General features: G+C 38.3%; 2 protein-coding genes and 1 pseudogene across 2 annotated transcripts in view; 1 reads left to right on the top strand and 2 right to left on the bottom strand.

Annotated features, from left to right (window-relative positions):
• The first annotated feature begins 6,291 nt into the window (after positions 1–6,291).
• On the top strand, positions 6,292–13,689 carry LOC126624502 (probable flavin-containing monooxygenase 1; annotated as a pseudogene).
• Positions 13,690–19,257: 5,568 nt separating this feature from the next.
• Positions 19,258–24,309, bottom strand: part of LOC126624497 (protein DETOXIFICATION 45, chloroplastic-like) — a 43,366-nt gene continuing 38,314 nt past the window's right edge. The window contains exon 15 of the mRNA XM_050293562.1: positions 19,258–19,424. Within this exon, the coding sequence (XP_050149519.1) occupies positions 19,413–19,424 (12 nt within the window). The 3' untranslated portion in view covers positions 19,258–19,412. The remainder of the gene's footprint in view (positions 19,425–24,309) is intronic.
• Positions 19,565–23,073, bottom strand: LOC126623528 (protein DETOXIFICATION 45, chloroplastic-like). Its single transcript, XM_050292437.1, is given in 14 exon segments — positions 19,565–19,597; positions 19,695–19,752; positions 20,032–20,153; positions 20,257–20,319; positions 20,410–20,526; positions 20,627–20,698; positions 20,888–20,944; positions 20,946–21,055; positions 21,333–21,433; positions 21,522–21,618; positions 22,030–22,195; positions 22,448–22,629; positions 22,784–22,915; positions 23,013–23,073. Coding segments are annotated over 14 exon segments (1,371 nt in total).

The following is a 24,309-nucleotide window of genomic DNA, read 5'->3' as shown; positions in this document are numbered from 1 at the left end:
ACAAGAAAATTCTTTAAATAATACTTAGCTTCCACTAGTCAGCTGCATCGAAACTTGCCAAAACTCTCATCTTTGTGGCATGCTTCTTGAAAACTAAAACTGGTATAGTCTTGTACAAGTGTTCAGTAAACATAGCCCCAGTATCTTTTGTTATTCTTGGTGAAGAATATGGCTGCATTATTGTCACAGAAAAGATAAATCGGTCTTGAAATTGAATCAACCACTTTTAGACCTGAGATGAAATTTTTCAATCAAATAGCTTGATCAGTGGCTTCACAAACAAGAAAGATACTCAACCACCATGGTTGAAGCTACCATTTTTGCTTACTTTATACTTCTCTATGAAATAGCACCACCTGAAATTGTGAAAACAAACCCTGATGTGGACTTAAGATCATCTGGACACCCAGCGAAAGTCTGAGTCATTGTAACCCTCCAATATAAGATTATATGCGCTTCTATAAACCAATATGTGTTCTTTGGCCTTCTAAAGATATCTTAAAACTTTTTTTGCTACGTTCCAGTAAGCATCACCCGCACAAGATTGAAATCTACCAAGTACACTTATCGTGAAGGCAAGATCAAGTCGTGTGCACAATTGTGCATACATCAAGCTTCCAACAAGAGAAGCATATGGTCTTTCCTCCATGTTTTTCTTCTCTAAATCAGTTTTAGGGCACTACGACTTGCTTAGTTTATCACCCTTTGAGACCGGCATTTCTGTGGTCCCACAAGAAGACATGTTGAACCTTTTAAGAACCTTTTTGATATATCCTTTTTGTGACAACCCTAGTAATCCTCTCCTTCTATCTCCTTTAATTCAATTCCAAGGACATATGTTGCTTCCCCAAGGTCCTTCATTTCGAAATTCTTCTGCAGGAATGACTTAGTTTCATCTAACAAACATGCAATATTTGTGGCAAGGAGAATGTCGTCCACATAAAGAACAAGTATAATAAAATTGCTCCCACTAATCTTCATGTAAATGCAAGCATCAGAGGGATTTTCAATGAAACCATACTCTTTCACCACCCTCTAAAACTTTAAATACCACTATCTCGATGCTTGCTTGAGACCGTAGATAGATTTCTTCAATTTTCACATTAGTTTCTCCTTTCCTTCTTCTATAAACTCTTCCAGCTGTCTTATATATATTTTTTCTTCTAAATCACCATTTAATAATGCAGTTTTAACGTCTATTTGGTGTAAAATTAAATCGTAATGAGCACCAATCGCCTTGATCACCCTAAATGCATCATTGGTAGACACATGGCTGAATGTTTCCTTGTAATCGACATTTCCATTCGAATCCTTCTTCTTGAATACCCACTTACACCTTATTGGTTTCTTTCCTCCTTTTGTTCTACTAATTCCTGTACTTTATTGTCCTTCATCGAAGTTAGCTCAGATTGCATGGCTTTTATCCACTTTTCAGAGTCAACTTGAATTAGCTTTTTTAAAGGATTTGTCTTATAAGACAAGTCTATATCATTCTCCTATTTGATTTCCTCAAAAATGGTGGAACCACACCGACTGATATGGCTGGTGAATCTAGTCGGTGGTCATTCAAAATGGCTAACTCCACGTGCCCAGAATTTATTTCTGTTTGCCGCTGCAGTCTGTCATCGCTGCCATGAGGGTGCCAATTTTATCAAGTGCCAATTCCACGTACCCCGCATGTTGTTGCAATCGGTGCAGTCGATGCTCACTGCTGCTGGCCACGTTTGTTGCTGGTTGTCGGTGATCGCAGCTGCCACTCACAATTCCTGACTCATCATGGCTTGCATGATCATAAGTATGTTGCTCACTGAGCGTCAGCACATCATCGGTGCTTTGGTGTAACTGTTACATCCCCAGGCATTTGATGGACATTCCACTAAACAAATACAAAATATTAGATCTTCGTTATGTAGTTATCCTCTCGTTTGTTAGACAAATAAAAAATCTCTCAATAATCACTTCCTCTCATACAGCCAATCCTTACAAGCTTAAAAACTCACAAAGAATCAAACCTCAAATTCTCTAATCTTTGAAGAAAGGATGCTCCAACACACACGGTGAAAAACTCTCAATTTGACCACAGGAGCAAGCCCTTAAATAAATAGTTTATTTAAAGGCTCACAAAAAAAACATAATGATACCAAGTATATTTAAGTTACCAAAAACATTGAAGGAAAACCAAAATTTTCCTTACAACACAGGACTAAAATCAATTGTTTTGACCTATTCTTCAATGTAATCTAGTGATTCTAATATTCATTAATTTAGTTTCTAATTCAAGCATCATTTCTACAAAAATTAAAATAATTAAATGAATTTGCGTATGAATGGTTTTTCAATGAAAATATAAAAATGAACCGTGTATATCGTAAGATACAATGTAAAGTAAAAACGAATAGTTAATACTGTATTAACTTAGTGCCTGAGCGCTTAAAATGCAAGTATTATTCGGTGAAAATTAATTATGTGTTTGTCTCAAGACGATGGACTGAATGGGCTATAATAGCCTCACTGTGTTTGTCTTTCGATCCGAAAACAGGATTTCCACTTAGCAATGCGCTTTCACTGTTGATAAGTTTTCAGAGTTGCCATATGTCAGAGCTTACAGATGTCACAATCTGACAGATAAAACACATAGTGCTGAGGAATGAAGATGAAGTGGCCTGAGGGATGACGATGAAGCGACTCATAAAAAACAATCTTATCTCCGAGCTGTACAAATTTGACCGGAGAAATGATTAAAAATTCAAAAATCAATTTAAAACAAAAAAAATGCATAAACTAGGGATTTAATTAATTCTTCTTTTAATTCACATAGTATTATGGTCTAACAATATTCCGCTTCATTTGTAAGTAAAATGTTTTAGGTTTGATTATAACCAAAGGGAAAGTCGTACTGCATTATTATGGGCAAGCTCATTGTAAGGCTTAGTTCATTTTTCCATCCTCTTAATGTAAATACTATCATTTGTTTAAAAAAAAAATTATTCTTTTAATTTAAGGGTAAATTACATAAAATTATTTCAACTATTAGGTCAACCACAGTTTCATACCCCATCTTTAAAACATTTCAATGTCATAACTTATCTTACAAATTTATTGCAATGTCATACTTTCCGTCAGTTTGTCTGTCAATTCCTTCATTAAATACTGACGTGGCTTGAGACGGGACCCACTGTCTATTAACAAATTAATTAAATATTAAAAATAAAAAATAAAATTATCTAATAATTTTTTTTAAACGGGGATCCCACCCCTAACCTTCCTTTACCACCCCACCACCGCCCTCTCTTCCTCCATCTCCACGCCTACAACCCATCCAAACAGTCCCTTAAACCCACCAATCCACCCAAACAGTCCTTTAACTCCATCACTCAGACCCATTCTCAAACCTCTCCACCTTCTCATCCTTCAAATTCAACCCGACCATCGCCTCCCCCAACCCGCAGCTCACCTCTGCCAGCACATCCGAGTCCCGATAGTGCATCACCGCCTGCACAATTCATTCCTTCCCCACATTCCTCCCACCTCCCCATTTCAATTCATTCCACAATTAATTTATTTTCTTTTCTTTTCTTTTTCTTTTTTTTCGAATTTAATTTTTCCAAATTTTGATTCGATTTTTCGTACAATTCGATTTAGATAGGACCTAGATCGGACTTAGAGAAAAAAATGGCAACATCTTGATAGCTCTGGGACCTGCAATCGCAGCTGGGGAACAAGATCCGCGTGGACGGCTCCTAAAAGAACCTGTAGTGGGCTTCGGTTTCGTACGACGTCTTCATGTGCTTAGAGTGCTTCGGCAAGCACCGGTACCGCGGGTTCGACGTCCACATCTTGTTCGTCCGATCCGTGACCATAGACTTGTGGTCTTAGATCCAGATCAAGAAAATGGAGGCCAGCGACAATGAGCAGCTCAATGCCTTCATCACCAGCTACGACGTTCCTAAGGAGACATATATCGTCACCAAGTACAACACCAACGCCGCCAACATGTATTGGGGTTGGATTCAAGCCCTAGCCGAGGGGCGTCCTTGGAGGGACCCACTCGTCGTGAAGGAGGCCCTAGGGTTTGAGAAAAAGAAGCTGCCTTTGGCCTAAGGTGACGGCGGTGGAAACGGCAAGGGAAATGGTTCTGGGAATAATAGGCGGTGGGATAGTTAGGATGACGACGGTTTTAGATCGTCGAACGATATGAGGAGGAATCAGTCAACCCAACAAACATCCCGTAGCACCCCAGTTGCATCATCAGCGCCGTATCCACCGGCATCACCACTCTTCCCGCCGCAAAGTGCACCACCGGAAGCCTCCTTGGTTGGGGGGACAAGGGAAGAACCGGAGAAGGGATTGTAAGGGTGGGTCCCCCATTTAAAAAAATTATTAAATAATTTTATTTTTTTAGTTTTTAATAATTAATTAATTTTTTAATAGAGAGTGGGTCGAGCTTTAAGCCGCGTCAGCATTTAACGGAGGAATTGAGAGACAAACTGACGAAAGGTATGACATTGAACAATTTTGTAAAATAAGGTATGACAATGAAATGTTTTAAAGATGAGGTATGAAACTGTGGTTGACTCAATAGTTGAGGTAGTTTTATGTAATTTACTCTTAATGGCAAAATGCGCATAAACATCACAATTCAATAACTAGGTTTTTATATTATTTTGCACCATTAACTGGTCTATATCAAAAGATCCATATAAACATCACAATTCAATAACTAGGTTTTTATATTATTTTGCATCGTTAACTGGTCTATATCAAAAGATCCATGTAGAGTTTCATGGGGCTGCACACTAATACATAGCTTCTTGCTCTAATTAAACAATACAAAAACTCATATTGAAAATTTGACAATATGAAATATAATTTACAGGATCAACTGTCAATTTAATCTTTGAATTATCATTTCAGTAAAAATTAGAAACCTAAATTAATTTTCGGTAACATAAGTCCTCAAATTAATAAAAATAAAAAGAAACTGATAATTACATCCTTAATATTAGATTTGAAGCTACTTTATTTAATTTTCATTAATTTAAGTCACATGACTTGCATGTAATACACTTTGGAGCGTAAATTGGTAGTTCATAAATTTAAGGACTTATTTTTTATTAAGAAGTAGGGTATGGAGTTAACTTTGGAAGATTAATTAGACGTTAGATTTGCAATCTATATGGAACGTTAAGGGTTTATATATGGAAAATGACGGTATTACCCTCTAAAATGTGTCATTTGACTTAAGTTGACGAAAAGTTGGATAAAATAGCTTTGAATATATAGTAGGGATGAAATTAGCATTTTTTAATGAATTTAAGGACTTATTTTACATAAAAAATTGTTAGGACATAATTTTTTATGAGATAATAATTCAAGGACTACATGAGCAATTCACCCTAACTTATAATATGTGGTTCTACTTCTTGTTATACTAAGAACTTTTGTGTAAAATACTCACACAAGGATCCCGTAGAAAATGTTTACTTAATGCCCAGGGTTTTAGCCACATGATGTGTTGTGCATGTAGTAAGATGCAAGTTAGAGGACATTATCGGTGTGGTTAGTTGTGAGATTGGGTTGGAATTGGTCTTTATCTTGTCTTGCCTAAAGTACCAAGTTTACTACATTGCCTTGAGTGTGCTTTTGTTTGACCGATGTAGAATTGGTTGCACATTTGGCCGATTATGTAGTGGTCCCATATGAAGGACGTGTAAACAACACAAAAATCTCATATAAAGAAAAATTAACCAAATTAAATATGACTTATGTTGCTTGGTTCAACTTCTAGTCACATCGAAGTTTTATATATCGATATGATTGAGTGAAAGACGTTAACCCATTTATGTTAAAATTTCCTCTAAAATCTTAATACATAAGAACAATAATAAGTAAATAAGTAGTGTGGTTTTGTTGAGAATTTTAAAATCTTTGGTGTTTTGAACAAGTGATATTATCTACATTAAGAGAATGGGGTGAACTTAGCCTCACAATGAGCTAGCAATAATATGGTTTAAACTCGCATTTAGAGAGATCCGAACCTAAAACCTCTCACTTACGAGTGAAGGTGAAATTTTAAAATCGTTGGTGTTAGATTGGATGGATTCCTAGAAAATTGATTCCCCCTACGTAATTAAATGTATATCTTAATTAAGGCCAAAGATAATTAGGTATATAGCCTCAAAAGTTCATGTGGGCAAAGACATTAATACTTAATTATTTCCTCCCTTTTATATATACACGCATTATAGGACTTTATTCATAGAAACAGAAGATCAAAACACTTGCATCTAAATGGGAAAGCAGGTAGCTATTATAGGAGCTAGAATTAGCGGCCTCCTTGCTTGCTAGTACACACTTTCAAAGGGCTTTCATCCTATTGTTTTTGAAAATTCAAGTTCCATTGGGGGAGTGTGGACCAAAACTGCTGAGACTACCAAGATCCAAACCCACAATTCTCAGATTTCCTTGGCCATCTTCAGTGACAAAAGGCCACCCAGACCAGAATCAGGTTTTGAATTACATCCAATCATATGCTCAACATTTTGACTTGCTCAAGCACATCAAATTCAACAGCAAAGTGAGCGGGATTGAGTATGAAGGCCAATCCGGCGATGAGATGCAAGCTTGGAGTCACTAGGGTGGCATCGGAGAACCATTCAACTCCGGAGGGAAATGGAAGGTTGTTGTAGAAGACAAACAAAGCCTTTCAACTAAGGTACATAATTGTTGGAACGTCAACTATCCCACAAATTTAGGGATAGATTAGCAACCAAGTATATACTTTGACTGTAATTGATTACAGTTGACTTTGTATAGAATAATTTACTTGATTGTATTCCTTGATTATAGGATCACAGTTGTATATATTTTTCAACTCAATGAATGAAAGAATTATTTTGGCAAACATCCTTTTGTCATTCTTTACATGGTATCAAAGCTAGGGCAAACAACAAACCTTAGTTTTTCTTTCCGTTGCCTTTTTTCTCTGTCATTGCCAACCTTCAGCCATGGCCAATGAGCAGACCTCTACTGGAAGTAAGCCTGATGCTTCCAATCCCGTCCATTATGCCGACCATCCTACGATGGTTCTCGTCTCCAAGCTTCTCAATGGAGACAACTATGCCACTTGGTGTTCTTTTGTGAAACTTTCCCTGAACGCGAAGAACAAGTTGGGTTTTGTGGATGGCACACTGAAGGTTCCTAATGAGAAGAAGAACCCAGATGATTATGCTTTCTGGAAGCGATGCAACGACATGATCGTTTCCTGGATCTTGAATTTCGTCGACCAATCCATACAAGATAGTGTGGTTTATTATACCATAGCCTAAGCAATTTGGCAAGACCTTGAAAATCGTTTTAGTCAAGGTAATGTGCTTAGAATTTTTCAAATCCAACGGGAGATAACTTTTATCTCTCAAGACAAGTTATATGTTGCTACTTATTATACCAAGTTGAATGGTCTGCGGGATGAGCTTGCATCCTATGATGACCATGAGTCTTGTACCTGTGGTGTTTTGCAAAAACAAGGTGAACAAATGGAGTGCACCAGATTAATGCAATTCCTCATGGGGCTCAATGAGGCTTATAGTGCTGCACAAGGCAATATTCTAATGATGAGTCCATTACCTACGGTACGTTTAGTGTACTCTATGATTGTTCAGCTGGAAAAACAACGTGATGTGAATGATTCACGCGAAGTTGCCGAAGTTGCTGCAATGGCAGTTCGCTAAAGGTAGAAACAAAAGAGTGGCAGTAACTCTTCCTCCCGTAAACCACTCCACTGCACCCATTGTGACATCAATCACCACACCATTGACACATGCTACTAGCTGCACGGTTATCCCCCGGACCATTGCCTTCATAAGTCCAACAAAGGTGGTAGACACAGCAATAATGGTGGAGGGCACAACAAGTGCAATGGAAGCCCTTCTTCTGCAAACAACACTATCACTGGCGAGGTTCCCCTACAAGAACTGCACTCAGCAGTCCCTGGCCTTTCTAATGCACAGTTTCAGCAAATTCTTTCCATCATGAACGACAACGGCACCACACCGAACACTTCCCAAACCACTGCCCCTCAAGCCAATGTTGTTGGCACTTCATCAGGTTTGCCAAATGTCTCACAGCGCTTCTGTCGATGGATAATCAATAATAGTGCTACGGACCATATTACGTCTTCTCCAAATTCACTTACTCATTGCACCAAAAATATCACTCTACCACCTGTTCAACTACCTAGTGGTGAACAAGCTCCCATCCTTTCCATTGAGAGTTTGTCTTTAACTTCTTCAATCCATTTACAAAATGTCTTATGTGTGCCCACTTTCAAAGTTGATTTAATGTCTGTAACTCGAGTAACCAACAAAATGGCCTGTTCCATAACCTTTTACCCTACTTGGTGTATTTTGCGGGACTTGGCTATGAAGAAAACGATTAGTTTGGGTAAACGGTGTGGAGGACTCTATTATTTGGTGGCCTTAGTTTTAGCAACACCGCAACCCTCTGTCTAACCTTCCTGCCACCTTGTCACCTTCTCCACCGAGTTATGGCACCGTCATTTAGGTCACCTATCACCCTCTAGATTGAAGTTTATGGCCACACATCTGTTACATTTTCCTTTTGATTTGAATAAGGCTTGTGATGTATGCCCTTTGGCCAAGCAACATCGCCTTTCTTTTGGCACTAGTTCAATTAATACTAAGAACTCTTTTGAACTTATTCATTGTGACATTTGGGGTCCTTACAAAATCAAATCCCTTTCCAGTGCTAAATATTTTTTAACTGTGGTGGATGATTATTCTAGGTCTACATGGGTTTTTCTTAGGCACTAGAAAAGTGAAACACAACCTTTACTTAAACAATTCCCTTCCTTTATGCAAACCCAATTCCACACACAAGTAAAAACCATTCGAACTAATAATGGGGAGTTCCTTTCTTTACATTCTTTTTCAAAGATCTTGGCATTGTTTTCCAACATTCATGTGTCTATACGCCTAAATAAAATGGCGTTGTCGAATGCAAGTACTGCCACATTCTTGAAATGGCGCGTACCTTGCATTTTCAAGGTCACTTCCCCTTACATTTCTGGGGTGATTGTGTTCTCACTGCTGTCCACGTCATCAACAGGTTTCCAACCCTTCTTCTCCACTACAAAACACCCTACAAACTCCTTCATGGTAGATGTCTTACTTTTTCTCATCTCCGGGTTTTTGGCTTCCTTGCCTATGCAACCAATACCCATATTTCTCATAAATTTGATTCCCAAGCAAAGCGTTGTGTTATTTTGGGTTACCCCGTTGGTCAAAAAGCCTACAAACTCTATGACTTGGACTCCAAACAAATATTCACAAGCCGAGATGTTATTTTTCATGAAACTACCTATCCTTTTCAAACCTTGCTTCCTTCACACACGGTACCCCTCCCTACTTCTCATCACACTCTACCTCTCACCCTTACTCCTACCTTACCAACCTCAGACGAGTCCCACTCTTCCTCACCTTCCTCACCATCTTCTTCATCTCCTCCTACACCTCATAGCACGGATACTGATCATTCTCCACATCCCCATGCTGCTGAGCCTAATCCCACTACTCTTGATCATTCTCCTATCTTCCCCATCGATCCCAACCCCACTCCACCAGTCCTTGAACCACCCTCATCCCCCATTGGGCATCCTTTGTGCCACCGCACCATACCTGCCTACCTCAATGATTATGTTTGCTTGTAGGTTATGTTGCCTACATCCAAGCCGTTGCTTTCTTCATTGTCAAGCTCCACTAAAGGTACCAGGTATCCCTTGGACCATTTTCTTTCCTATCATCGTTACTCACCCACACATTTTTATATTAACCATGTTAGCTATGATGTGGAACCTCGTACATGTTGTTTATCACCCTCACTGGCAAGTTGCTATGCAATCTGAGTTGCAAGCGTTGGCTGAGAATCACATTTGGACTCTCACTCCTTTTCCTCCTGGCAAGTTTCTCATTGGTTGCAAATGGGTCTACAAGATCAAACATCGTTCTAATGGGACCATTGAGCGCTACAAAGCTCGTTTGGTCGCCAAGGGTTACACTCAGATGGAGGGTGTTGATTACCATGACTCTTTTCTCGCCCACTGCTAAAATGACCATTGTCCGTTGCTTATTGTCCATTGCCTCCACCCTTAATTGGTCCATTCATTAGCTTGATGTTAATAACGCATTCTTACATGGTGATCTTCATAAGGAAATCTATATGTCCCCACCTTTTGGTCTTCTACGACAGGGGGAGCATTTGGTACGACGCTTTCACAAGTCGTTGTATGGTTTGAAGCAAGCTTCTTGCCAATGGTTTGCTAAGTTCTCTCCTGCCATTAGTGCTACTAGTTTTGTACAATCTAAAGCCGATTATTCACTCTTCACTCATCGCAGAGAGACATCTTTCACGGTTCTTTTGATTTACATGGATGACATCGTTATCACTGGAAATAATTTGGCTGCCAGTTCTTCCCTTAAAGCTTTTTCGCACAGTTATTTTCGAATCAAGGATCTTGGAGACTTAATATTTTCTGGGAATTGAAGTGTCATGTTCCCATAAAGGGGAACTACTCAAAGACATATCACAGTATAGAGAATTGTGGGGCACTTGATTTACTTGACGATAACTCGTCCTAACATCATTTATTCAGTGCATGTCTTGAGTTGCTTCATGCATGAGCCACGTAAACCTCATATGGAAGCAGTACTTCGTGTTCTAAGGTACCTCAAAGGCACACCAGGTCAAGGTCTTTTCTTTTCCTCACAAAACAAAATAGTTTTGAGAGCTTACTATGACTTGGACTGGGCAGGTTGCCTGATTACTCGAAGGTCTACTACAAGATATTGCATATTCTTGGGATCCTCCTTAATTTCTTGGAGATCAAAGAGACAGAAGACAGTGTCATTATCTTCAACTGAAGCTGAGTATAAAGCTATGACAGGTGCTTGTTGTGAGCTTTCATGGCTTCAATACCTTCTTAGAGACCTAAATTTAGCACATATAGGGGCTGCAACCCTACATTGCGACAACCAAGCAGCTTTACACATAGTTGCTAACCCAATCTTCCATGAACAAACTCGACACATAGAGATTGATTGCCATTTTATCAAAGACAAAATTCAAGATGGTTCAGTATAACAAAACATGTCTCTTCATCACAACAACTTGCAAATGTGTTCACAAAGGCGTTGGGAAATGATGCTTTCTCAGCTGTGTTATGCAAGTTGGGAGTTCTAGATATACACTCTCCAACTTGAGGGGGAGTGTTGGAACGTCAACTCTATCCCACAAATTTAGGGATAGATTAGCAACCAAGTATATACTTTAATTGTAATTGATTATAGTTGACTTTGTATAGAATAATTTACTTGATTGTATTCCTTGATTATAGGATCATATATGTATATATTTTTCAACTCAATGAATGAAAGAATTATTCTGGCAAACATCCTTTTGTCATTCTTTACAATACTTATATTATGTGCATATATTTATTTACGTATGCTTTCAAGTTTAATTATATTATGTTATCAAACTGTCAATATTTCAGTCATAATGATCTAGTATGAATGAGCAGATTCATGTGGTGGACTTTGTGATCCTTTGCATCGGGCGATTCAGCGACGTTCCAAACATTCCCGAGTTCCCTCCAAACAAGGGACCAGAAGCATTTCATGGAGAGGTTATACACTCCATGAATTATGCCGACATGGATTACGAAAGCGCAGCTAAATTTGTGGAAGGAAAGCAAGTAACTGTTGTGGGATTTCAGAAATTTGCAATGGACATTGCGATGGAGTGCTCAATCGCAAATGGTAATTATACTAAACTGAGAATTTAAATGCCACGTTACACAAGTCCAAGAAGTAGCTCAGCAATAATTTGACCATTTTAATAGATTGTTTGTGTTGCATTTTCCCTTAATTCAATAGTTGGTAATATTCAGGGGTTGAAAATCCATGCACAGTGTTGTACAAGACAGAACACAGGAATCTTCCTGGCTATCTTCCATGGGGCTTTCCCATCGCATACTTATACTTCAATCGCTTCTCGGAGCTCTTGGTACACAAGCCCGGTGAAGGCATCCTGCTCAGTCTCCTTGCAACAATTATTTCACCTGTGGTATACTTCATTTTGCTAACCCTAATTATGCCTTTTGATTGTGATGCTTATAGATAAACTAACAAAACTTATAAGGATTGAACAGAGATGGGGGTTTTCGAAATTTGTCGAAAGCTATATAAATAAGAAGCTTGGTTTAGCCAAGTATGGAATGGTACCTAAGCACAGTTTCCTTCAAGAAATCAGTTCTTGTATGATAGCAACAGTACCGGAAAAGTTCTTTGATCGAGTCCGATAGGGAAGCATCATACTGAAAAAGTCTCCTGGCGGCTTTGGCTTTTGCCAAGAAGGGATTCTGGTTAATGGTGAAAGCTCCCCTGTGAAGTCAGATTTGGTCATCTTGGCTACTGGGTTTAGGGGCGAGAAAAAGCTCAAGGACATGTTTGTGTCTCCCACCTTTCAGGACTACATCCTCGGTTCGCCTAAGTCCATATTACTCCTTTACAGGTTAAGCTTATTTCATAGACCATACCACATTTACTGATCACATCTCTTAGAGAACAAATTGTCTATTTGGGTCTAAATTTCGAATGACGTGCGATATGTAAATGTGGCACAAATGTTTCTGTTAGGTACTTTTATTAGATACAGCATTTGAATAAGAAAATCATGTATGATTTCATCTCAATCAGGGAATGCATACATGGAAGAATTTCACAGCTATCAGTAATTGGATTCTCCGAAAGTATTTCGAACTTATACACCTCCAAGATGAGGTGCAGTATGGCTAGCGGAGCTTCTCAGAGGCACATTTAAGCTACCAAGCATAAAAGAGATGGATAAAGATGTGGAAAAATGGGACGCATACGCAGTATGGCTAGTGAAGTGATTTTGAAAAAAAAGCTAGTATCAAAAAAAGCTGGGGGCATTTTTGTGTTTGATAAACTTCCAACTTCAGTTTTTTTTCACAGTTTTGGATGAAAAAAAGCTTAAAAACAGAAGCAGCAAAAGACAGTTTTGAAAAACTGGCTTTTCAGCTTCTGCGCAAACCTTTAAAACACGGGTGAACAGTGACCCTTTAATCAAAGTTTCTGGCAATCCTACCCTCCCTTCATCTCTATCATCCCCTTTCTGCTCATCCTAACTTCATCTTTACCAAAGATCTTTGAAGATTTGTGTCGCCCCCACTGTGAATCTATCTCGTCCCTCCCCATGAAGATCCGAATCGTCACCACCAGAGACCCACAAGGGTCGCCAGGAGGAGAGCATGGAAGAAATGGAGAAAGATGTGAAAAAATGGGACGCATACGGGAAGCGAAGCGATACACTTCCAGCCAATACTACCGGAGATCATGCACCGGTGCCCTCCATCTGTGGTACAATGACCAGTTGTGCAAGGATATGGGATGGAACCCCAAAAGAAAGAAGGGACTCTTTGCTGAATTGTTTGAGCCTTATGGCCCCATGGATTATGCTTCCTCTTGAAATGGTCAACATCAACATAATAAAAGATTAGTTTTCCTTGTATTTTGCTGCATAACAGCTCATGTTTGAACCTGTCGTTGTATTCAAGCACTTGTATTTTGTTGCATAAAAGTTCATGTTGAACCTGTCGTTGTATTTAGGCAATGCATCTTTAAACTAAGATGACGGTTTTGTTCCTGATTTGCGTTTTATATTTCCAACCGAAACGAAAGCATGCAAATGGGTTAAATTCTGTCCCCTTTAGTTTGAAGCAACTCAATAAAAGGGTTGTAGTATCGAGTGGATTTCGAAGTATTTTTGTTTTATTTTTTAAACAAACGATATTATCTAAAAACTCGTTTGTTCAAACTCGCATTTGGCAATAATTGCCATGGTCACGGGCTTTTCAAAGTCCTTTTGTGTAGCTAGAAACTTTAGCACAGCTTCCAACGCAGCTTCCAGTGGCTGGAGCGCCCAACGGCATGCCTCGTTGTCAAGCGTTGGGGATTTGGGAGGATCGACAACGGAAGGAGTGTGAATTTGGTGAAGTCAAGGCCAAGAGAGATGTATCCAAGAAGTAGAAGCTACATTGATTCCAGGAAAACAATCTCATGAAGACTTTAACTCCTGCGGTCTTATAACTAAAGTTTGGAATTGGACCGTATTTGCTAACATGACTCACCACGTGTTTATTATAACTTTTTCACCACGAGGATTGCGGTTAAAGTATGGTAAACTGTAATTTACAAGAATATATACTAAGGAATATGTTAGTGTTTAAGTGTTTTAGCTGAAATAAAGCAATGTCTTTTACTTGTTTTTTAATTAGAGCCATTGAATTACATTCCAACAATGAATGCTCTAGATTGAATGACAGTTAGTAATATAGAGTGACAAATGTAGCTATCTCATAGGATAGATGAAATGAATGGCTGTGATGTATTCTTTCTTGTGTGAGAGAGAGATAAAACAGTGCCCTACATTTGTTGAAAATGGTTGGACACATTCCGATCAGATCTGAATGATGAAATGAAGTTGAATCATCTTCTCTGTGAATTCTCTTTCTGAAAGTTACATTTCTTCTAAATCCTATAATAATCACTCTTCTCTGTAATCTAACATGGCCTCAGAGCCGAGTTGCATCCTCTGCAACTGGGCGTGAATCTGTGAAGCTCACAGTGAAGAGCTCGAACTGATTGTTGAGTTTTCTCACTGAGGAAAACTCGGAGAAGAGAGTGTAGTGATCTTAGATCTCGTCTCACATGGCTGGATCGAGTGGAGCTGATCTTCGTGCGCCGGTATTCAATGGTGACAATTTTGATTTCTGGCAGATTCGGATGAAGACAATATTCCGATCGCACGAGCTCTGGGATATTGTCGAAAAGGGTGTTGAAACTTCGACGAAGAAGGATGAAGAACTCACTGTAGCTGAAAGCAAGCTATTGAAGGAGAATATAGTCAGAGATGCGAAGGCGCTTGGAATTATTCAGGGAGCCGTCTCTGATCAGATTTTTTCGAGAATCGCCATTCAAGAGACTGCAAATGCTGCTTGGAATGTGTTGAAACAAGAGTTTGTGGGAGATAAACAGGTACGGGCTGTAAAACTCCAAGGCTTACGCCGTGATTTTGAATATACTAGAATGGGTGAAAATGAAGCATTCTCTGCATATCTAGTTAGATTATTTGATTTGATAAGTCAAATGAGAAGCTATGGTGAGGATATAAGTAATCAGAGAATTGTTCAAAAACTGCTTATCAGTTTACCTAGATCGTATGATAGTATTGCTTCTGTCATCGAGAATACTAAGGATCTAGATACTGTTGATGTTCAAGATGTGGTAGCTATTCTAAAGGGCTATGAGCAAAGAATTGACAGGTATGATGAATCCCACACTGAGAAAGCATTTGTTAGTCTCAGTATTGGTCCAAAGCAGAATAAGTACAATGGAAATCAGGGATTCAAACCACAGAAAAGTTGGAAGTCTAAATGGAAGAAAGGAGATAATAGACCTGTGAATCAAACTGGAAAAATTGCAAGTACTTCTGATGGAGCTAAGAATCCTTGTATACATTGTGATAAACTGCATTTTGGTGAATGTTGGTTCAAAGATAAACCAAGGTGTCATAGTTGTCATAAGTTGGGGCATATTGCAAGAGATTGCCGAGTCAAGAAGGAGAAGGCTAACCAGCATGTAAATTTTGTTAATCAAGTAAATGATACTCCTACCATGTTCTATGTCTGCAATAATGTCACTGTGAAGGAAAGTGAAGATATATGGTATGTGGACAGTGGGTGTAGTAACCATATGACTGGAAGGGAGGATTTGCTGATTGACATTGATAGAAAAATAACTGCTAAAGTAGAAATGGGTACTGGACAGCTCATTGAAGTCATAGGGAAAGGAAGTTTAGGAGTTGATACCAAACTGGGAAGGAGATATATCAAGGAAGTGATGTTAATTCCAGGTTTAAAAGAAAATTTGCTCAGTGTAGGGCAAATGATGGAACACGGTTACTTTCTTGTGTTTGGAGGTACAACTGCAGAAATATATGATGATAGATCAATGTCTAATTTGATAGCTAGAGTTCCAATGAAGGGAAATAGAAGTTTTCCTTTGAGACTTAAACTTGATATGCAAGTTGCTCTAAAAGCTAATGTATGTCAGTCTTCTACACTCTGGCATAGGAGACTGGGACATTTGAACTTAAACAGTCTGAAGCAACTCAAAGAACATGATATGGTGTTGGGATTACCTGAGCTTACAATGATAAATGAGATATGTAAAGGATGTGTTTTTGGGAAGCATTGCAGAGATGCATTTCCAAAGGAAGCATCATGGAAAGCTACTCTCCCTCTAGAACTTATTCACTCAGATGTTTGTGGACCTATGCAAACCACAACTAAAGCAGGAAATAGGTATTTTCTTACCTTTATAGATGATTGCACTCGAATGTGTTGGATCTATTTCTTGAGAAACAAGTCGGAGGTATTTGATATCTTCAAGAAATTTAAGGCCACAGTTGAATTGCAAAGTGGTTATCAGTTGAAAAAGTTGAGAAGTGATAGAGGAGGGGAGTATACATCTACTGAATTCAGGAAATTTTGTGATGAAATGGGCATGGAAAGACAACTAACAGTAGCCTATACACCACAGCAAAATGGTGTGGCTGAGAGGAAGAATAGAACCATAGTGGAAATGGCAAAATGTATGATGGTTGAGAAGGGAGTTCCATTTGATTTCTGGGCAGAAGCTGTTAACACAGCAGTGTACACTCTGAATAGATGTCCCACTAAGGCTCTAGATAAGAAGACTCCTTTTGAGGCTTATAGCGGAAGAAAGCCAGGAATCAAACACATGAAGATTTTTGGTTCTATATGCTATGCTCATATTCCAACTCAACTAAGGCAGAAGCTAGATGAGACCAGCACTAAATGTATTTTTTTGGGATATGGTGCATGTGAGAAAGGTTATAGACTTTATGACCTTGTATCAAAGAAGATAATTGTGTCAAGAGATGTGATATTTGATGAAAATACTTGCTGGGATTGGGAATCTCAATCTGATAAGATTATCAGTGTACCATTACCTGAAGTGGAAATGAGAAAAGAAAGAGAAGAAAGCAGTTCAAGTGACAGGTGCAGTGTAAATGATGAATCTGCACATGAAGTCTGTGAGTCAATTGAAAATGGCTCAAGGTTGGTCCCAATGCAGAATATCACAGGTCCACAAGACTATGATCACACACCTTTGAAGTTCAAGAGTTTGACAGAAGTGTATGCAAAATGCAATCTGTGCATAGTTGAGCCTGAGAACTTTGAGGAAGCATCACAAGATGAGTCATGGCAAAAGGCAATGCAAGCAGAAATTGGCATGATAGAGAAAAATTGTACTTGGGAACTTGTTGATAGACCACTTGATAAACCAATTGTTGGTGTCAAATGGATCTACAAAACAAAATTGAACCTAGATGGATCTATACAGAAGAATAAGGCAAGGTTAGTGGCTAAGGGATACTCTCAAAAGCCTGGGGTCGATTTTAATGAGACATTTGCTCCTGTGGCAAGACTTGATACTATTAGGACTTTAATTGGACTTGCTGCACAAAAAGGATGGAAGCTGTTCCAACTTGATGTAAAGTCAGCATTTCTGAATGGAGTTCTAAATGAGGAAGTATATGTAGATCAACCACTTGGTTTTGTGATTGAAGGCAAGGAGGATAAAGTTTACAAGCTCAAGAAAGCCTTGTATGGATTGAAACAGGCACCACGGGCCTGGTACAAGGAAATTGACTCTCACTTCTGCAGTACTGGTTTTCATAGAAGTCCAAGTGAAGCAACTCTCTACATCAAAGTCACTGAGGCAGGAATTCTCATTGTTTCTTTATATGTTGATGATATTATATATACAGGGAGTTCCAGTGCATTAATGAATGAGTTTAAGGCAGAAATGATGGGAAAATATGAAATGTCTGATTTGGGACAATTACATCATTTTTTGGGACTTGGTGTCATACAAACAGAAGGTAGTATATTTCTGCATCAAAAGAAATATGCAAGAACCTTGCTGGAGAAATTTGGATTGAAGGAGTGCAAATCTGTTGCAACTCCACTTGCAACAAATGAAAGATTAATCAAAGAAGATGGAAGTGAATTGGCTGATGAAAGTCTCTATAGGCAGATTGTAGGTAGTCTGTTATACTTAACAGCTACAAGACCTAATATCATGTTTGCTGCAAGTCTACTTGCTCGATTCATGCATAATCCAACCAGGAAACATATGGGAACTGCAAAGAGAGTGCTAAGGTATATCCAAGGTACATTGGACTATGGAATTGCATATGAGAAGGGTAAAGATGCTGTGCTTATTGGATACTGTGATAGTGATTGGGCAGGAAGTGAAGATGACATGAAGAGCACCTCCGGATATGCTTTTAGTTTTGGTTCTGGAGCATTTTCTTGGGCCTCAATCAAACAAAGCAGTGTAGCATTGTCCACTGCAGAGGCAGAGTATGTTAGTGCTGCAGAAGCAACTGCTCAAGCCATCTGGTTAAGATTTGTCTTATCAGATTTTGGAGAGGAACAAGTGGAACCAACTCAGATTTTCTGTGATAACACTTCAGCCATTGCAATCTCTAAGAATCCCGTGGCACATCATAAAACAAGACACATAAACAGAAGGTTTCATTTCATCCGAGATGCTCTGCAAAATGGTGAAGTTGATCTGATTTACTGCAAAATTGAAGAACAAGTTGCTGATATCTTTACAAAAGCATTGGCAAGGGATAGATTTGAGTATTTGAGGAAGGCTTTGGGAGTGATTTCAGCTAAACACTTAGAAGGGAGTGTTAGTGTTTAAGTGTTTTAGCTGAAATAAAGCAATGTCTTTTACTTGTTTTTTAATTAGAGCCATTGGATTACATTCCAACAATGAATGCTCTAGATTGAATGACAGTTAGTAATATAGAGTGACAAATGTAGCTATCTCATAGGATAGATGAAATGAATGGCTGTGATGTATTCTTTCTTGTGTGAGAGAGAGATAAAACAGTGCCCTACATTTGTTGAAAATGGTTGGACACATTCCGATCAGATCTGAATGATGAAATGAAGTTGAATCATCTTCTCTGTGAATTCTCTTTCTGAAAGTTACATTTCTTCTAAATCCTATAATAATCACTCTTCTCTGTAATCTAACAGAATATTCATGTCTGTTTTTCGTACCTAAAAATTATCAATGAATATAAAAACGTATAATCATGTAATACAAATATTGAAACAAATGCGCAATTCGCAGCTGAAACCTCTCTTCGGCTTGTGGGAGATACTCGGCCTATGATGTCATTCAATCGAATTGATTTTGCCAATCTCAAGTGGCTAGCTGGGAAAAGAAGTGGATCATGCAGTTTTAGGCACATTCTAAAACCTGGAAACATGTTCCTAGTTCATAGTTCATATAAATCCTATCTCTAAATTTTAAATAAGATTTTAAAGGGAAAAATAGATGAGGCGGTGACAACATTAACTTTTAACAGCTTCATCGGCATATTGCAACTAGTCCGTCAAGAACCAGAGTGAAAATATTTTGCAGTTCTCGCAAAAATGAAAACGGAAAAATGCAGCATTACACGAATTTTGAATGTCCACTAACCTGAGCTGTCTGGAAATCCCTGTGCACGAACCACCACGGGCCTGATTTTGACAGATATCTGAAAGGAGAACAGAAGAAAAACAAAGATACGAATAAGCAGCAACAGAGATAGCGATGATGCTGATAAACGTAAAATCCAGAAATGAATAATCATTATGCCTCTTCTACTAGAAAAATAAGCAAATGATGTATTCATATTTTAGCATTAGAAGCCTTAGATTTTATTATCACCAGGAGTTATAAACCAGCCACTTACTTAAAGTTGGATTAGTTATCGAAAAGAGTATTATATTCACGATTAATGTTGATAATCAAAATTTGACAGGTATATTATTACCTGGCATAGCCTGCGACTGCGCGCAAGCCCATGAAGAGAGTCAAACCCAGCCAAACTCCATGAAGGCCAAAGATGGAAGGAGCATATAGCAAAAATGCGGAAGATAATGCCCCCACTACCATCTATTAATAATAGAGATTTTGTCAGAACCAAAAACAGAAATATGTACACTTTCATAGTCAAAGTAATAATAAAGACATGACTGAATAACTTTGGAAATTAAACACCATAATGGAGGCCATCGAAAACATAAGCTAGAGCATTTAAAGGCTGACTAGCACTGACAAACTGTGGAAAATTAAACATCATTACCTATGTTAAAGACATGTTGCATAAATCTAGACTAATATACCACCAAACATAAATTTGAATACGTACCAATATCCCAGATCTAACAATTGCTAATACTTCAGGATCGTTGGTGAACAACGTAGCTAGAGAACCAAAAGATACTCCCAAAATTACAGACAAGGAAATACCTGTGAACAATCCTATCTGAAAAAAACATTCACATAAATTTATCGTATTTGAAATCAAGAAACTACATATGCAACGTAACAAAACTACACCACAGATAAGTCAATAAAACAAATACCTTTAACGCAGAGTCAGCAACTTCTTTCACAATTTTGTATTCACCTTTTGATAAGTAACTTGCAATCAGGGCCTGCAAATGGAGACATTTTAGCTTCATAACTTTGATGCCATATACAGCGACACAATTCTTCAAAAAACTCCAACTCGAGGAAACAAATATCAGTGAATTTTAGTGAAACTATACGTAGGCTTCACATGCTGATTCAATAATGGAAACAAGTAGATAAAGACTATGATGATAAAAAGAGCGTGTCCATACCTGACCAGATGCAGCCATTGCATCAGTTAGAAGGGATACAGCCAACCATACTTGAATACATACATATCTGATGAGCAGCCATAGCTACTGGACCTTGACGAGCCGCCATTGATGTTCCCAATGTCAAGGTCGTAAGACAAGCAATAGTTCGTCCAAGAAGAAAACCACCTCCAACATCGCAGAGTTGTTACCAAAAGAAATTAGGTAAGAAACTTTGAATATGAAGACGAGAGAATTATCGCTGGGGTAATGAAAGAAGTTTAACAACCAACACAAAGACAAAAGAAACATTAATATACACTGCCCCGATACATGTGCACTGAATCGGAAGATAAAGTGAAATACTATGATAGTCAAGAAAATCAACGAATCGGAGAGCTGGAAGAAAGCTGTATATATTCAGATAGATGAGAGTAAAACGTTCAATAAAAGGAAATAAACTTACCGGATTTAAGGTATCCACCAAATTGTAGTGATCCAACCTTCAGAGGCAATGGTATAGCTCTCTTATTTAGAAACCAGATCATTAAAAAGGTGACAGTGTATCTGAAAAACAGAAATTCCATAAAGTTCATTTTCTAATTACAGATAAAAAAGGGTAATATTGAAAGAAAGTCTATTGAAAATCACATACTGAGATATAACAGTGGAAATGGCTGCACCAGTTGCACCCAAACGAAAATAATAAATATGGAGGGGCAACAAAAACACAGCTAACGAATTACTAATACCTGCACGAAAAACAATACATTGACTAAAAACAAATGGAAATCAACAAGTTGGAGACATGACTATAAATACACTGTGCAAGAATAATAGACCACTCTTATGCGTGTGTTATATGGGCGTTGTGTGTGTGTGTGTGTACACCGTATAGAAAACTAGACTTTCCATCCCAAAAGCTTCAATTATTTCATATTCAATCAAAAGATGCTAAAGGCTATTAGGACATGTGTCACAAATATATAGCATTGTAGTGGATAAAAAAGTGTTACACCACTTCCCCAGTGCTCTCCCCTCAGCAAGATGCTGACAACAATAGATTAACCAGGCATTTCAGCAGTCACACAAGACAAATTCATACTGCCATCTAGAAAGGGATGTCACTTGAACGTTTAAAATATATATAACCAAAAACTTGCCTAGACATAGTATTGGAGTTTTTGTATCCTTAAATCCACGGAAAACTCCTTGAAGAGCCAAAGATGCTACAACTGCGGGAGCACCAAATGCTCTTAGTTGATGAAATCGTTGTGCTTGAATGCGCATAGGTGAGTCCTGTGATATTCGGGGGGGAAAAAGATCTTCCTTAAATTAAACAGTCAAATATGAGAGGGGAAACCAGAAAACGTATAAGCTCCCCCCATAACCAAAAATAAAAAATCAAATTGAGTAACCGCACATGCACAAGACCTAGAAACTTGTATAGTAATTGTTCACATATATATAATTGCATTTATGCATACAACAAAAGAAAGTTTGTATAATCATGTAAAAAGATATAAGACAAGGAAGACAAACAAATCAGTATGAGAAGTAATTTTAGATCAGGTAACCTACTGATGATATGCCCATCATATTTAGAAACAACCCAGATCCCAAAGACAGAGCCATGGCCTCAAAGATTCCAATCCCAACTGCTAACTGTAAAGCTGTAGACACTGAAGATAGCTGCTTTCTCTCAACGACTCCATCAACAGGTTTGGGTTTACCATTAGTATTGCCGTCTAGATAACCATTTTCTGTACGAAAATCAGCCAAAATCAGATTCCCAAAAAAAAAAAAAAGGTTTAAGTAATCTCTGCTCTAAGTTAGACATAAAGACAGACCAAATATGTGTACAACAAAGATGACCAGGGAAGTAAAACAAAAGTTGAACTTCGCCTGAAGTAGAACCTTTACTTTCACTCTTAGCAAGGTCTTCAGCAACAAAAGATGTAGCAACACTGAGGAGAGGGATATTAAATGTCTTTGAGATATAATTAAAGATGTTCATTGAAATACCAGCTGAAGCCAATTCCACGGAACCTATGGAAAAACAGAAGCAAAATAAATAAGGAGCTCCAAATTCAAATCAATTATACAGTTATCAGTCATTGAACACGTTTAAAGGAGTGAAACAAACCCAAATTGCCAATGTATGCAATCTCCATTAGTTGTGCTAATGGATCAATGGCCTGACCCATAATTGGTAAAGAAAGCATCAATAGCTCGCTTTTGACATCTGGAGAATATGTTTCACTGATAGAAATGTTATTAAACTCTAACCCAAAACAAACAAAAAACAATGCTTAACATAGGTAGCTTAGTTCATGGATCAACTAAAAACTATGAGTAATAATAACAATTTCAGAGATTCGCTGAAATAGACAATTCCCGATAGCTATTGACGGTAATATTTCTCATATAAGCTTCATAATCAAAATCTAGTGAATAAAAACAAAATTAACTTGCTTGCACTTATAAACCAAACCACATACGAAGGGAGGGACTAGAAGATGAAGGGATTGGGAGGCTTCCATCAAAAGTAGAAAAAATTATCTAAAGCTATCATGCTCAGTCACCAGCCACTCTACAAACTCATAATTTATTTTTTTCAAACGATAAGAGCATCAATCAAGAAAAAAAAAAGTTCACAACAATAAAAGCAGCATTTCAAGAAACTAAAGGAACAAAAATTTTAATATAACAAGGTAATGTAGGCTATAAGGTCTTACAGGTCACCACTCCCTACACCTATGAGAGCTTCCTCTTCCTCCAAACCCAACTTTCCTTCCACCTCAGAGGATCCCACACCCAAATCCGAACTCAATTGATTAGCCACCACCGGGAAACAGGGTCTTCTGCGGCGTGTCATTAGCAGTGTGCACAATGCTCTTCGTGTAGCATACAGATTGCATCCCCCCACAACATTGACATTGTTCAAATCCTTCCTACCACTTCTTCCTACAATATTACAATCTCCCCTTCTGTGCAATGAATTAAACAACCTAGACTTTTGAGTTATCGGGTTGCGGTCACTGGCTCCGGCGGTTAATCCGTTAGAAAGGGCGCCACTTCTGAACTGGGCGATTAATCCTCGATTAGATTGAGGAGATCACTCTACAGATTGAAACAATCCGGGCTGATGTGGTATAACCATCTAAATGAATATTTGACAAGTCAGGGTTATGTGAACAATGAACTATGCCCATGCGTGTTCATTAAGAAGTCACATTCCAGATTTTCGATCGTTGCAGTTTATGTTGACGACATGAACCTCATCGGAACTCCTGCAGAGCTTGAGGAAATAGCCGCACACTTGAAATCGGAATTTAAGATGAAAGATCTTGGGAAAACTCGATATTGCCTCGGTCTGGAGATCAAGCATTGTTTAGATGAAATCCTAGTACATCAATCGAATTACACCTAAAAGGTGCTAC

Source organism: Malus sylvestris, chromosome 5 (assembly GCF_916048215.2).
Source record: "Malus sylvestris chromosome 5, drMalSylv7.2, whole genome shotgun sequence".
Lineage (NCBI taxonomy): Eukaryota > Viridiplantae > Streptophyta > Magnoliopsida > Rosales > Rosaceae > Malus > Malus sylvestris.
Note: the sequence above shows the minus strand (reverse complement) of the source record. Positions and strands in the feature narration are given on the sequence as shown.